At 37.7% G+C, this 16,005-nt stretch overlaps 3 protein-coding genes across 3 annotated transcripts; all 3 read left to right on the forward strand.

Moving 5' to 3' along the window:
• The first annotated feature begins 2,352 nt into the window (after window positions 1–2,352).
• Window positions 2,353–3,267, forward strand: LOC115815803 (olfactory receptor 52E4-like). The gene has a single exon (XM_030778815.1). It carries the CDS (start codon window positions 2,353–2,355, stop codon window positions 3,265–3,267), a length of 915 nt encoding a protein of 304 aa, XP_030634675.1.
• A 2,712-nt stretch (window positions 3,268–5,979) lies between these two features.
• Window positions 5,980–6,891, forward strand: LOC115813606 (olfactory receptor 52E4-like). The gene has a single exon (XM_030776115.1). It carries the CDS (start codon window positions 5,980–5,982, stop codon window positions 6,889–6,891), a length of 912 nt encoding a protein of 303 aa, XP_030631975.1.
• A 4,877-nt stretch (window positions 6,892–11,768) lies between these two features.
• LOC115815731 (olfactory receptor 7G1-like) lies at window positions 11,769–12,731 on the forward strand. Its single transcript, XM_030778726.1, has one exon. The coding sequence runs from the start codon at window positions 11,769–11,771 to the stop codon at window positions 12,729–12,731; it is 963 nt and encodes a 320-aa protein (XP_030634586.1).
• The last annotated feature ends 3,274 nt before the right edge of the window (window positions 12,732–16,005 follow it).

Genomic DNA, 16,005 nt, shown 5'->3' on the forward strand with positions numbered 1-16,005 from the left:
CACAACGACTCATAAATGGTAGTTCCATTAGTGCCTTCCAGTCATGGAGATGCTGGCATCTGCAGTTCTCATATTTATAAAATGGCTGTCACTGAACTTTGATCTGTCTCTGAGACTAGGACTAGAGTAAGGTTGTGATGACCACTGCTCATGTGGCTCTGTGGCACTCCATGTAATCACTGTTCTTTCAAAAGTCTGTGAGTGTAGGGCATAGGATTGGTCTCAACATTCCTAGGGACAGAACAGCCAAACCCCCTCCCCCAGTGAAAAACCAATGAATAGGGAGAGTGTGTGACGAGTGCAAAAAAAAAAAAAAAAAAAGAAGAGGACTGTTTAATGCTGACAACTGAATGGTTTAACTGAACATCCAAACTGTCCAGAACCTTGAACAATTCTGTCCTATAGTATTCCTCTGGTTTTTTTGGCTTATGCTGAGTAGCTCTACCAGTGAATCTGGTGGGGGGGGCGGGGGGGTTTCTTTGGTGAGATATTTGAATTGGTTCAATATCCAGGGTGTCTGTCAATGACACTGGCTCAAGAACAGTCTTGCCCTTCTGGAAGCAATCTAGGAGACCACTGGCCCCATGGCAGACTTGGAACCAACTGATGCATGGATGAATAAGACACATACGAACATATGGTTAAACTTGGGGTCCGATTTATTTTTGAGGGCAGTTTTAAATATTGAGTAAATAGGATCTCATGAAACCAGCTTGTTCTGATGTAAGTTCTTTTTTTTTTTCACAAAATAAGCTCATGACCAAACATGTTGATTTTCAAAGGTTATATTTGCTGAACATCCTAAGACTAACTGTAATGTTGATGCCTTCCTATAATTCCAAACTATAATTCATAATTAGGACCTCACCTGAAACCCTTAGGATCCACTTGTTTCCTCATCAGCCTGCTCTACGTCTCTCGCCTGCTGCTGCGTTTCCTGCATACAAATTCATTTACGGTGACATTTTCATGGGATCTCTAGACTGAAATACATCTCATAATTTCATATATCCAACTATTTTATGTTTACCCCTGTTAGCAACCTGATTGCTAGCTTACAGATGATGGAAGGCAGGGTTAGCTTGCTAGTTGACGCTAGCTAACATGCTTAACTAACATCAGTTGACATTATTTTCCACAGTGGAAAGGCTGGTGACATTAGGTAGCTAGCAGGTTCTCATTTTAAATTAACGTGGCTACTGGCTAGCTAGTTTACTAACTATTACTTACGTCTTGGGTGGTAAAAAAGCTCCTAATGCCCCTTCTCTTTCTTGGTGGCATGATATCAACAAAGTACAAAACGTGTTGGCATGGACAAAATTACGTTATGTGTGCTGTGCAGTGCAGGCAACAGAGGAAGGGGAGTAAGTGATCTGAAAGACTACATTTTTGCCCACAATTGAGGTATGGACTGACGCCCCTGACAGCATACCATTGTCAGCATACTGATCAGCTCTCACCTCCTCCGTGTCTGGAATAAAGTACGATATTTGCATTTGACATGAGCCTTCAGATAGCCGCCTCCTTTTCAGCCAATCAAATGCTAGCATGCCAATATTGGCCGTCTTGGAGACATAGCCTCTAGGAGGTCACATCGTAATTGTCTAATATGACTTCACTCTAAAGACACTGCGAACGAGTTTGCTCAAATATTGGTAGGGACAGTTCTGTCCTCCCAAAATAGTAGTAGGGACATGTCCTTGCCATTCATATGGAAACTTATGCCCTCGCTGTGAGCCCTCAAGAACAAAAAACAAAATAAAACAAAAACAAATTTTTATCGCCTGCATTTTAGATCACAAAACTAATAACAGCAAGTATGCAACTGTCATCATTAATATTCAGATAGACTTCACCCTGCATCTATAGGCTGTGAAAAAGGCCGCGAAAGAACTTGCAGAAAAGCTGAAAAGTTGGAGATGAACCTGTAAAAGCACATGACTTCACTGCTTCACAGAGCTTTTAAACAACTTCTGTAGAGACAATATAAACCACGTGACCAAACCTTGAATGAATTATCAATGATCTATGATAAAAAAAAAACCTTCATTAATTCATGCCCAGGGGCAAATACTCGCATCTTTTGAATTCCCTGTACAACACGTGTCAATCAAAATATCTCTATAAAGGTTTGCTACCACATAGGAGGCGAGTATTACGGAACTAATGCACTGTCAGGTGCTCAAGTCCTCAATAATTTCTGATGTGATTATGTCTTTCAGGAATCTCAACATAAAGTGACTGCAGTATATTTTTTCATCAATTCACCTTACTTCTGTATTAATGTTATAGGTTTTCTTTAAAGTTTTGAGTTTTTTTTTATCGTAAAAAATAGTCTTCATAACTGATCAAATGAATCTGTCTGCATCAAATACTACCTTATTTCTCATTGCATATGGACCTCCAGGACCACTCACTTATGGAGTTTTCTTTCTCATACTTATCCTTTATCTTGCAACAGTATTTTCCAACTTGACGTTAATGCTGGTCATTTATCTTGATTCAACTCTCCATAAGCCAATGTACATATTTCTGTTCCACTTGGCAATTATTGGACTGATTGGGAGCTCCACTATATGTCCAGTAATTTTGCAATATCTACTTGAGGATGTGAAGAGCATTTCACTTACAAATTGCTTACTACAAACTTTTTTTATAAATGTATATGGAACTTGTGCATATGGAATACTAGCTGTAATGGCATTTGACAGATATGTTTGCATTTGTAAGCCACTACAGTATCACAGTATCATGACTCCAACTAAAGTTAAACTTCTTCTTGGTGTAACATATTTTTTCCCTATATGTTCTTTAGCTGTGCAGGTTTATCTTACGGCAAGACTGCCTTTATGCAAGCACACTATCAATAAGCTTTTCTGTATCAGTTTGGCAGTTGTCAATCTAGCATGTGTGAAGCCACTTCTTGACAGTTTGTACTTTGTAGGGTTGTTTGTTGTTTTTTGTTTTCTTCCTCTAGTCTTAGTGATACTGTCATATATCAAAATATTAACTGTCAGCATCAAAGCATCAAAGACGGCTCAAATGAAGGCGCTGAAAACATGTGCGCCTCATTTGATCACTTTCATTAATTTCTCATCTGCTGCTTTAACATCTGTTATATATAATAGTTTCTATGACCATCTCTCAAATGTGGGAAGTATATTCATATCAGTGCAATTCATCCTGATTCCTTCTCTTCTACATCCAGTCATTTACGGAATAAGGACTCAGGAGATCAGAAAAAGTATTTCAAAGTTACTGAGGTAAAATGTTTTAGCTCTGGATGGTGGGGAGAGCACCCAAACAACCCACTGATAATCTGATTTTTAGCTTGATCAAAAGCAAGATTTGGAGCATTTTCTTTTTTTTTTTTTGTTTTTTGTTTTTTTTTTAATGGCCTTATCCTCTTAATGAAGATCTTGAAGGTTTTACCGAATAGGAAACACCACAAAAACAGCACGACAAATGCCAAAACTGTTTAAAACTCATGTCAACTCAAGTTTCGGCATTACTTGTTTAATACAGTTGAACAAATTATGATAAATCTGCAGATAAGATGTATCTTGCACACGTTCTTCTGAACTTTAAGCCGGCAACTCTATTTCAAACGGACAAATGGGCAAATTTTTAACTGCAGGCCACAAAAAAGGATTAAACGCTATTTTAAAGTGGTCAGTATAAGGCTTTGTGTGATTCTACATTAACAATTCATAACAGCTTCATGGATAATGCAAAGCATTCGCGAGAGCCCTAAAAAGTATGTATCAAATATTTATGTCATTTCAAATGTTGTCTGGAGCTAAATTCCATACTTGTCAGTCATGGAAGCCATAATAAATGTGCAATCTTGGCAAGATTTCATGGCTAAATTTTAACAGGTCATTTGTAAATTGCATGTCATTTCTTGGAATAACAGAGGTCTGTTACAAAAACAACACCACAGGGGCCTTCAAAAGTGAGGAGGATCTGCCTGGCTTCCATCACAAACAATCACAATTAAGCCAAGTAAACAGTCTCACAATCCAATGTTTGTAGAAAACAAAATGAAACTTTTCCTCAACAAAATATTTCAAACAAGATTTAGAGCACACCATAGATTGACTCACATGTGTCCTGTGTCTGTGGTTGCATATCTGCATGCAAACCACATCTTAGTTCACACGCTCTGTTTCAGACCACACTGTTTGCACCAAAATCATTAAAGTTGGCACTTGCAGAGAACTTTGCAACTGCAAGAGCTCCCACTCAGTGACATGAAATAAGGTCTAAAGCACAGATTTCCCAGGTTAACTTGGTTTATTGTGTTTTTATTGTAAAATGTAGAAGCTTAAGGAAATAATAATTTTATATCGGTGTAGATCTGAGTTATACACTCTACGTGAATTTTCCTAACAAGTGCAACAATGAATTTTGTTATACTCAGTCCACTGTTCTAGCTTCATCACCTTCATGGTACATCAATTTTTCAAGGTGAACCGTTGAATATCAAATTTCCAGTAATTGCATTTAGTTAATTTTGTTGGAAAAGCAAGCATATGCCATAGATTAACATGGTAGCCTATCTTGGTACCAGATGCAGGATTGTCTAACAAGTATACTTTTTGAATTAAAACTCACTCACTCACTATCTAAGCTGCTTATCCTGATTAGGGAGCCTATCCCAGCGCTCATAGGGCGAAAGGCGGGGAAACACCCTGGACAGGTCGCCAGTCCATCGCAGGGCAGACACAATCACATTCATACCTGCATGTCTTTGGACTGTGGGAGGAAACCGGAGTTCCCGGAGGAAACCCACGCAGACACAGGGAGAACATGCAAACTCCACACAGAAAGGACCCTGGCCACCTGGCCGGGAACCGAACCCGAAACCTCGCTGTGAGGCGACAGCGCTACCCACTGCACCACCGTGCCGCCCCTGAATTAAAACTCATATTATTATTTTTGTTTACAACCTATATCATAACTGGTTTAGTAATAGTATAGCTCATTTTCTGGAGGAGGTCAATTATTGATGGAAAATAATCAACTGCATTCAGTAACATTTCAGAAACAATCGCTATGAACATGAAGACAACACACAACGACACATAAATGGTAGTTCCATTAGTGTCTTCCAGTCATGGAGATACTGGCATCTGCAGTTCTCATATTCATAAGTACTCAAAATCAATGTAAAGTTGCTGTCACTGAAACTTGATCTATCTCTGAGACCATGGGAAGGTTGTGATGACCACTGCTCATGTGGCTCTGTGGCACTCCACATAATCAGTGTTGTCTCAAAAGCCTGTTAGCCCTCAAGACTGGTAAATCCCAAGAGTATGAAAATCAAATTTAAGTCTTTTTTTTTTTTTTTCTTATGCTTTCTTTCAACGATTTATAATTAGTTTTGATAATTAAAGGAAAAATAGAAAAAAAATTGTTGCCTGCAGTGTACATCACAAAGGCAATACCTGTAAGTATGCATCGTCATCATGAATATTCACATAGACTGTACTCTGTATCCACAGGTCGTGAAAAAGGCCCTGAAAAAACTACCAGAAAAGCTGAAAAACTGGAGATAAACCTGTAAAAGCATGTGACTTCACTGCTCCACAGTAATTCAGAGCTTTCAAACAACTTCTGTAGAGACAATATTAGCCACTCCATCAAATTTTAAATTAATTATCATAGAATGAGAAATAAAACGTCATTAATTCATGCCGTGGGGCAAATCCAAGAATCTTTCGAATTCCCTGTAAAACACGTGTCAATCAAAATATCTCTATAAAAGTTTGCTACCACATAGGAGGCGAGTATTAAGGAACCAGCACACTCTCAGGCCCTCAGTCATTTCTGATGTGATTATGTCTTTCAGGAATCTCAGCATAAAGTGATTGCAGTATATTTTACATCAGTTTGCTGTATATTTGCATCAATGTTATAGGTTTTCTTTAAAGTTTTGAGTTTTTTTATTGTAAAGTAGTCTTCATTACGGGTCAAATGAATCTGTCTGCATCAAATACTACCTTATTTCTCATAGCATATGGACCTCCAGGACCACTCAGTTATGGAGTTTTCTTTCTCATACTTATGCTTTATCTTGCAACAGTATTTTCCAACTTGACTTTAATGCTGGTCATTTATCTTGATTCAACTCTCCATAAGCCAATGTACATATTTCTGTTCCACTTGGCAATTATTGGACTGATTGGGAGCTCCACTATATGTCCAGTAATTTTGCACTATCTGCTTGAGGATGTGAAGAGCATTTCACTTACAAATTGCTTGCTGCAAACATTTTTTATAAACATTTACACAACTTGTGCATATGGAATACTAGCTGTAATGGCATACGACAGATATGTTTGCATTTGTAAGCCACTACAGTATCATACTATCATGACTCCAACTAAAGTTAAACTTCTTCTGGGTGTAACATACTTTTTCCCTGTATGCTCTTTAGCTGTACAGGTTTATCTTGCTGCAAGACTGCCTTTATGCAAGCACACTATCAATAAGCTTTTCTGTATCAGTTTGGCAGTTGTCAATCTAGCATGTGTGAAGCCACTTCTTGACAGTTTGTACTTTGTAGGGTTGTTTGTTGTTTTTTGTTTTCTTCCTCTAGTCTTAGTGATACTGTCATATATCAAAATATTAAGTGTCAGCATCAAAGCATCAAAGACGGCTCAAATGAAGGCGCTGAAAACATGTGCGCCTCATTTGATCACTTTCATTAATTTCTCATCTGCTGCTTTAACATCTGTTGTATATAATAGTTTCTATGACCATTTGTCAAATGTGGGAAGTGTATTTATGTCAGTGCAAATCATCCTGATTCCTTCTCTTCTACATCCAGTCATTTACGGAATAAGGACTCAGGAGATCAGAAAAAGTATTTCAAAGTTGTTTTAGCTCTGGATGGTGGGGGCAGCACCCAAACAACCCACTGACAATCTGATTTTTAGCTTGATCAAAAGCAAGATTTGGAGCATTTTCTTTTTTTTGTTGTTTTTTTATAATGCCGTGTAAATTGCTTTGATGGGGCTTAGATAGAAAGTTGTTGTTTACATTTCAAGATAATGGCCTTATCCCCTTAATGATAAGGTTTATTTGTAGATGTATCACTGAAGGTTTTATTGAATAGTAAACACCACAAAAACAGCACAACACATTGCAAAGCTGTTTAAAACTGCCAACATCTCAAGCTTCAGCTTTACTGGTTTAATAGACCTGAGGGACACATGATGAGTCTGGAGATAAGATGTGTCTTCCACATGTTCTTCTGAACTTTAAGTGATCAATTCAATTTCAAACAGACAGATGGGCAAATTGTTCACTGCAGGCCACAAAAAAGGGTTAAACACTATTTTAAAGTGGTCAGTATAAGACTTTGTCTGATTCTACACTGACACTTCATAACAGCTTCATGAATAATGCAAAACACTCATGAGAGCCCTAAACAGTATGTATCAAACATTTATGTAATTTCTTATGCGGTCTTGAGCTGAATGCCATACTTGTCAGTCATGGAAGTCATAATAAATGTTCAATTTTGGCACAATTTCATGGCCAAATGTTAATAGGTCATTTGTAAATTGCATGTCATTTCCTGCAATAACAGAGGTCTAACACAAACCCAACTCCACAGGGGCCTGAGGGAGGGGGATCTGCCTGGCTTCTATCACACATAATCACATTTCATATTAAGAAACAGAGTCACGATTCAATGTTTAAAGAAAAATTAAAATTTTCTCAACAAAATATTTCAAACAGGATTCACAGCACACCGTAGATTGACTTGCATGTGTCCTGTGGGTTATTCCATGTTATTTGAACTATAGGCATCCACCACACCTTCTCAGAATTTGCTGATAATATCTTGTCTTGAAGAATATGCCCTGACATAACATATCCCAATATTTTAGCTTCCTATTTCCAAAACTTTCCTGTGTAGATTATTTAGTAAGTGTCAAAACTACCTTTAAAGTAAGCATTTCTTTTCAGTCACGGACATTTTTCTGATCTTTGGAGCTTAGTAACTTCGCCTTAAATATGACCAGAATTCTGAAATTTGGCATGCTGATTCAATATTTCCCATAGATTCCAAATCTGTAATTTGTGTTTTTATACTGCTGAAGTCAAAATTATTTACATCCCTTAACCCTCAAGACATTCTTCTGGAAAATTTAATGAATGAATATATATTAAGGCCCCTGTAAGCAATCACAGAGTCACATTTGCATAATTTTGACAACACTAAGTTTAGTTTATGAGTTTACACCAAAAAGGTCCATGTGTCAGGTTCGGAACGGAGAATCGGACCCAAAAGCAGTTTCAGTTCGATGTTTTAATAAAGAAAAGATCTCTCAACACAAAAGTCTCCAGACTCTCCAGGGAAAAAACAGGAACACAAAAACAGCACTCAAAATGGCTGTAGAACAAAACTCAGGCAGACTAACCTAAAGGCAGGCAAAATGACAATTTCAGAACAGGTTGGATTCTAACAGGCAAACAGGCAGGAAATCAAAAACAGGCTTACAGTCTAGACAGACTCAGTCAAGATACTGGGACAATCTGACAAACCAGAGACAAGCAGAGGAAGGTATAAATAGACAGAGTAATCCAAACAAAAATGAGAAACAGGTGAACTCAGAAGGCGGGAAACGGACAATGACAGGAAGTAGAAACACAAGTGAGGGGCGGGGTTGGAGTGACAGGGAAAACCAAAACAAACAAAAGCACATGGTAAAACAAACACAGAATGACCAGCAGGAGGCCACAGAGTGACAGTCCAAGTGCAGGTACTGACACCATGTACAAAACTATTCAACCCCTTCCCTTATAAATTACTTAGTAGTCATTAAGGCTATTAGAAAAAAAAAAGAATGATGGTGGGTGGTGGGTCTGTCCTATTTTGGGGATGTTTTGCTGCTGTGAGAACCAGCATTCTTGACCGTGTGACTGGCATCATGGATTCTTTTAAATACCAGGCCATTTACTGAATGTCATCAGGGGATGCAGGGGCTGCACAGAAAACTGTCCTCAGCTTTACAAATAATAGCCAGATGGATAGATGCAAGAGCAGATCTCAATTCAGGTGGTAAGATTGCCAAAACCCAATATACTGCAGTTATTTTGTGCTTCTTCTTGGAAGTTGCAAGGGGATTGCATACCTCAAACTCATCCACATAAACAATTAAAGAGACTTTAAGTTCATCCCACGAAAGGAAATGATTTTACCTAAAGTTACTGCCATCATAAAATGGCTCAAAACGGGACTGGGCACTTCATGTTTTTTTTGAACAAATTTTTTTGGCTGTTCAACACTAGCTGCAATGTTTTGAGAACAGGAACATGCTGATAACATCTGCTTTCAGATGCATCCAAGATATATTCCACAGGTTCAACAACATCCAAATGGTCCCTAAAATACTGCCTTCTCTTGAATGCAGAGTCAAGGGGACCACCTACCTCTAGTGCCAGTCCAATAGGGTTGGACTTGGACTTGGGGTTGGAGTTAATCAACAAATCCAGAAACACCCTTCACTAAGAGTACAATTATTCTTAAATTTGATTTGACAATGTTTCGAACACTGGAAATTAGCCAGAGCTCTCCTATCAGGTCATCGATGCATCTAGTAGATACATTATATAAGCACTCCAATTTCAACAGCAGCAAAGCAGTTTTGTTAACTGTCTGTGATGCATCTGGCAGCTCATCATTACCGCCTATACTTTCACAAATATTAGTACTGTGGCTCAGAGGCAAACAGACATGTTTCAGACTCCCTTCTTACAATAACATCTGCCTTAAAATCTTTGTAATATGGATTGTGATTTCTCCTTTTGTGCATCACAAATGTTCCATATCTATTAGTCTTAAACTCACCACCATGAAATACACATTCCACTGCTTCAAGACTTCTGAGATGATGAGTCAAATGCAGAAAATTTGCCTTTTCAGAGGAATTGCGTGTGTTACAAATTCTACACTGAAAAGTGCTACTCCTTGATTGATTCCGAGTTTGCTCAGAGAGATGGTACCTACTGAAATGCCTACGAAGGGCACTGAGCATTTTGAAAGAGCAATTAGAATGAAGACATGGTGTAGAATGCCCATGTACAAATGAGTCATGAAATAATCTATAGTGTTTCAAGAGAGCTCCCTTTGAAGGTGTCCTGCACTGGCAGGTCTTACAAAGCCATAGCATGACCCACTACACCTTGAAACTGTTGAAAAATAATAGTAATGTGCTTACAGGCCTACAGGTTGTTGATGAGGAGTCTAATGCAGATCTGCAACATAAAAAAGAAAGAAAAATAGTTTAAACAGATTTACTTGCCAATAGAATATGAATAGAATAAAACAAAATCAGGATATAACTTCCACTGTAACAAAGCAATTTTAACTGAGAAACATTGATTGAGCAAATGGCCAGTGGCAGCTGGTGAACTGGAAACAGGGGAAGCCCAAAACTCCCCTTTAAATCCATCGTTAATTTCCACCTGTTCCCGTTAACCCACCTTGATTAACAATAAAACTAACGATTCACAGAGTAATTTACACTGATCGTGTAAGTAGAGTAAATGATTGTTATTTTGTGATAGTGTTATTTCTCTTTACTGAACTGTGCAACATTTGTTATACCCACACATTCTTGTAATTTGTGGATAATTGAACTTTTTGCTCAAATGTGCTTGTCTGATTTGCAAGATTCTAGCATTTAAATGCTTGTGAAACACTGTGGATTGTCTGAAGACAAATTACCTAAATCTGTCACATTCACAGAACAAGTGGTGGAAAATTTTGTTTTTAGAACTTACCTTGACAAAACCTTCTTACAAAAGTCCATACCCCACCGAATAAGAAACATCACCAATCGTGATGTCTAGTTAACATGAACAAGTCAGTTCCCATTTAAAAGTGAAACATTGTGCAAAATGAATCAAATTTTTTCAGTAAATTTTCTCTCTGCATTTCCTTTTTGCAGATTTTTTTTTTTTTTTTTGTAAAACACAAAGTCATGTTTTTATTATTTAATTAAGAAAGCATAGTTATTATGAGTTGGTTAGGATTTTTAATGAAATCTGTTCACTTGCAGGATTCAGTTTTTACAGTGTGTGGAATTCCATGCACTCCATTTAATCAACATGCTCTTGATTAAATCAGGTGTGCTCAGCCAATCAAAAGTGTACACTGATGAGTTCAACCAGGTAGGTAGAGCAGGGAAAGATGGAAAACGTGCAGAGCAGGGATCCCCCAGGAGCAGCATTGAGAACCACTGTTTTAGATCATAAATCTTACAACTGCAAGTATGTAATGATCATTATGAATGGGCAAAGAGTCCACACTGTGTATCTTAAATAATGAGTGGTCAGGGAAAAAAAAGACAAACCACTGAAAGCACAATGCCTTACTGTACCATATTAAATCAGGCCTTTTAAACAGCATCTGTGTATTTGATTTCACAACTTAAACCACTTAGCTTATGAGGAAAAATGACCCCCCCATTAGTTTATGCCTGAGAGGATACTCAGGCATCCTCTGAATTCCCTGTAAGACCCATGAGTCAGCCAAAGAATCGCTATAAAAGTTTGTGACAACATAAGAAGTGAGTATTAAGGAGCCACAGTCAGGTCCACACAAAATGATAAAGCAGTCATGTATTTAGTAACTGCAACTAAAAGCTTTTTTTTTAGAGAGAGAGAGATTTATTTTACTTTTGCAATGTTGCGGGTTTACTTTACAGTTTTGAGCTGTTAAGTATTAAGTCTTCATTAGTGGTCAAATGAATCTGTCTACATCAAATATCACGATTTTGCTCACCGCATATGGACCTCCAGGACCTCTCAGTTATGGCATTTTCTTTATTGTGTTTGTGCTTTACCTCACCACAATATTTTCAAACTTGACTTTAATGTTGGTCATCATTTTTGATTCAGCTCTCCATAAGCCAATGTATATATTTCTTTTCAACTTGGCGATCAATGGATTGATCGGGAGCTCCACCGTATTTCCCACAATTCTGCAATATCTTCTTCAGGATGTGAAGAGCATTTCCCTTACAAGTTGCTTACTGCAAACATTTTTCATAAACGTGTATGGAACTTGTGCATATGCAATATTAACTGTAATGGCATACGACAGATATGTTTGCATTTGTAAGCCATTACAGTATCACAATATCATGACTCCAGTTAAGGTCAGGCTTCTTCTTGGTGTAGCATACTTTTTCCCTATATGTTCTTTAGCTGTGCAGGTTTATCTTACGGCAAGACTGCCTTTATGCAAGCACACTGTCAATAAGCTTTTCTGTATCAGTTTGGCAGTTGTCAATCTAGCGTGTGTGAAGCCTCTCCTTGACAGTTTGTACTTCTTATTTCTGCTTTTTGTTTTTGGTTTTCTTCCCCTTTTCTTAGTGATACTGTCATATATCAAAATATTAACCGTCAGCATCAAAGCATCAAAGACTGCTCAAACGAAAGCGCTAAAAACATGTGCACCTCATTTGATCACTTTCATTAATTTCTCATCTGCCTCTTTATCATCTGTAATATATAATAGTTTCTATGACCATCTCTCGGATGAGGTGAGCATATTTATGTCAGTGCATTTTATTTTGATCCCACCGCTTCTGCATCCACTCATATATGGAATAAGAACTCAGGAGATCAGAAAGTGTATTTCAAGGATCCTGAGGAAAAATGTACCACTAAATAGTGTGGGCAGCGCTGAAACAAAGCACAGATAATTAGATTTTCTCTTTCTCCTCAGTGAAGGTATAACGCACATCCGTTGTTCTGCAAAATAATTTGCAACAAAGCGGATAAGGAAAACAGTGTACAAATGTGTATCACAAAATACAGCAAAACTGTTTGAAAAGCATGTTAACTACACAAGCTTTAGTTATAGTAATGTAAAAAGTGGGCAACAGATCATTGAGTTCCAGATCTCCACATTGGTAAATGATCATTTAAGTATAACCTTATCTTCCTCCTTTATCTGAGATGTAAAACGGATCATGAAATGTTTTAATCAGCATTCACAGCAGGAAAAAAGAAGGAATTAGTCACATTAAGGTTTCATATCACGCTACATGAAGTCTTTTTACAGCCTCATGAATATTGTGCAATATTTTAGAGCTTTACTTTTCAGTTTTATTACTGTAGAACAGAATGGGATGCTTATCAGTCAAAAGATATGAAAATAAAATTCTCCATTTGGAGAGATTTCTGTTTCTCTATTCATTCTTCTACCAAAAGCTATTTTGAGTTTTCTTTTCCACAGTCAACTGCCCTGGCTTCTTTCTAGTTACTGAATATACAATGCCCTCAAGAATTATGGTGCTCTAGATGATTATGAGCAAAAGAAAAAAGTCACAAAAAGCAACTATTAATGGGGGGTGGGGGCGGTGGGGGGTGCATCAGAATTACTGGGATGCCTGCATTTATTACAAAGTGCAACCCTATTTTCTCCATGTGCACAATAAAAGAAGAGTTTAAAACTGGTACTTGATTGAGTTCATGATGCCATGTATCCAAACAAGGATCCCATGGCCTTTCAATTAAAACAGCACAAAAACACAAATCAACCACTATGCTTCACAGTGAAGATAAGGATCTTTTCTGCACCACAATCATTCTTTTACACCAAACCTGCCTCTGATCTTTGTGTCTGAACAAAGAATCTGATTCCACTCAAAGTTTCAGTGACATTTAGCATATTTGTATATTTGTGCTCTGTTGATAGCAGAGGCTTTCTTGTGGTAAGCTTTTTGGCACACAAACTTTATTGGTATGGAGCTGGTATCTGGTTGCAGTTTTGCGGATTAGGTAACACTTCATATCATTTCTGTTTGTGTGATACAATCAGCCCTCGGTATCCACATGTACTGAACATGTACTGAACATGTTCAGTACAGATGCACCCATCGTAGGCCTCATTACACAGTACACATCAGCAACAACATTTATTTTTTCTTTCAAATCTTATGGATTGCTTTCGTTTAACGACCTGAAAAAGAAATGCAAATGGATTTCTCTTGCGAAATAAACCCTTTCAGGGTGATTCAAGATCCCTCCGCTTTGTGTCAGGGATTTATTCCACAAGATTTATTCCACAATAATGACCGGCTTGCTGTACATTATTCCGCTTATTTCACGGCTACTCACGGCTACATCAGTATACACAAAATATTGGCTTGAAAATGACTTCTGCCAAAAAAATAAATAAATAAATAAAAAGCCCATTCGATTCAGAACTGTGTCCATTGCAATGGTCTGTTATTCATTGCAGCGGTCTGCTATATTGTCACAACCTGCACAGCCATTTTGGATTTTTAGTTGGATATGTCTTTGTGCTCCCGTTCTGTGTCTGTCTCCGCCCCTCACCTGTACCTGTTTGTCTCATTATTAACCTTGTTTAGTTTCAACCAATCCTGTGTTGCCCTGTTCAGTTCTCCTTCTATTTAAGTCCTAGTGTTTGCCTTGTACTTGGTCGATCGTTGTTTGTGTATTTCGCGCACTGTCATGCTGCACCTTTTTGTTATCGGCTTTTGTTATTAGTTTGCACGTGTATTTTAATCTTCATTTTGTCAGTAAAGTCTTCCGTTTGTCACCTTCAACCATCGTATCTTGCACTTGGGTCCTGCACCACACCACCAGCGTGACATATATTCAGAAATAACAGACTGTAGAATACCATAATTGACCAAACAGAATGGCATACTCAACAAAATCATGTAATACATAAATAATAATAAATAAATATATTTCTTTTTGGAACTTTCTATATTTTTTCCCCCCGAATATTTTCGATCCGCGGTTGGTTAAAGCCACAGATGTGGGACCCGCGAATACGGAGGGTCGACTGTATTCATTTTATTGTAATGCATGTACATAAGGTCTCCTCTAACCAGGAGGCCTTAGGAATTCCTTGCACAATGTGACTATTGGTATAGAGTGGTCTTCAGTATGCTCAGAAGTAATTTACTTTATCACTTTTAAACTCATTTTTAGTATCAAAAGAGACTTTATTTTTACTATATTTACTCCAAAATTGTCACTTCTATTTACAGTAGCTGTCAGTGTCTTTGATATTTACAGCATGGTGTTTCGTAAAGTAATTTTCCTTGCTTGAAATCACTGCTATCTTGTACATCTCTGCTATCTTGTACAGTTTACCTTTGTGGGCACATTTAGAAAAGAACAAAAAAAAAAACAAAAACAGGGACTATTGTGTTAAAAACACATTTTATGGGTTGTAATTTGTAAGGTGATGTTACTGGCTGCTTAAGTTACCAAAATCCATGGTTTAAATATGAAATGTAAGCATTTCTTGTTCAGCTGGCTCAAAATATAAAACTCTTCACAGTGCCTCTGCTTTTTGTCTTAGACATTTAAATTTTGCAGTAACAAAAATAGAAATCCCTGCTTTCTTTAGGATTTTCAGGACAAGGGCGTCATCATAGTGTATGTTATGGACAAGTAAACAGTCTACCCTATACAACAGTGGTGTTCTCTAGGAAGAGGGGAGACAAGCAGAGATGTATTTTGCTTAGTATATTAAAAAGCTTCAACTGCTCTCTTGCCAGCTGCAAGCATCAAGAAGTCATCAAAAATGTAGTTATCCTGTATTAATGTGAGTGCATGAACTTTATGAGGACACTGTAAATGACCCCTTCCAGTCTTAAATTATTTGTCATATAGTGTGAACTTAACCCTCTTTAATTAATACCTCTGGGGGAGCCCTACCCATCCTCTGAATTCCCTGTAAAATACAGGTCAGTCAAAAAAACAGCATAAAAGTTTGCTACTAGACAGAGAGTGTGAGATCAACTAGGAACCAGTCAAGATGCAGGCCCTCGTTCATTTATAATGCAATTACTTGTTGTAACCTTAGCTTAATGGCGTTTCATTGCATTCATCAGTGTTTCTATCCGGTTGCCTAAAACTGGCATCGAAGTTAAAGGTTTACTTCTTAGGGGTGGGTGATTGAGTATAGAGTTTGTCTTTGTCACGGGTCAA

Source organism: Chanos chanos, chromosome 6 (assembly GCF_902362185.1).
Source record: "Chanos chanos chromosome 6, fChaCha1.1, whole genome shotgun sequence".
In the NCBI taxonomy this organism is placed as follows: Eukaryota; Metazoa; Chordata; class Actinopteri; order Gonorynchiformes; family Chanidae; genus Chanos; species Chanos chanos.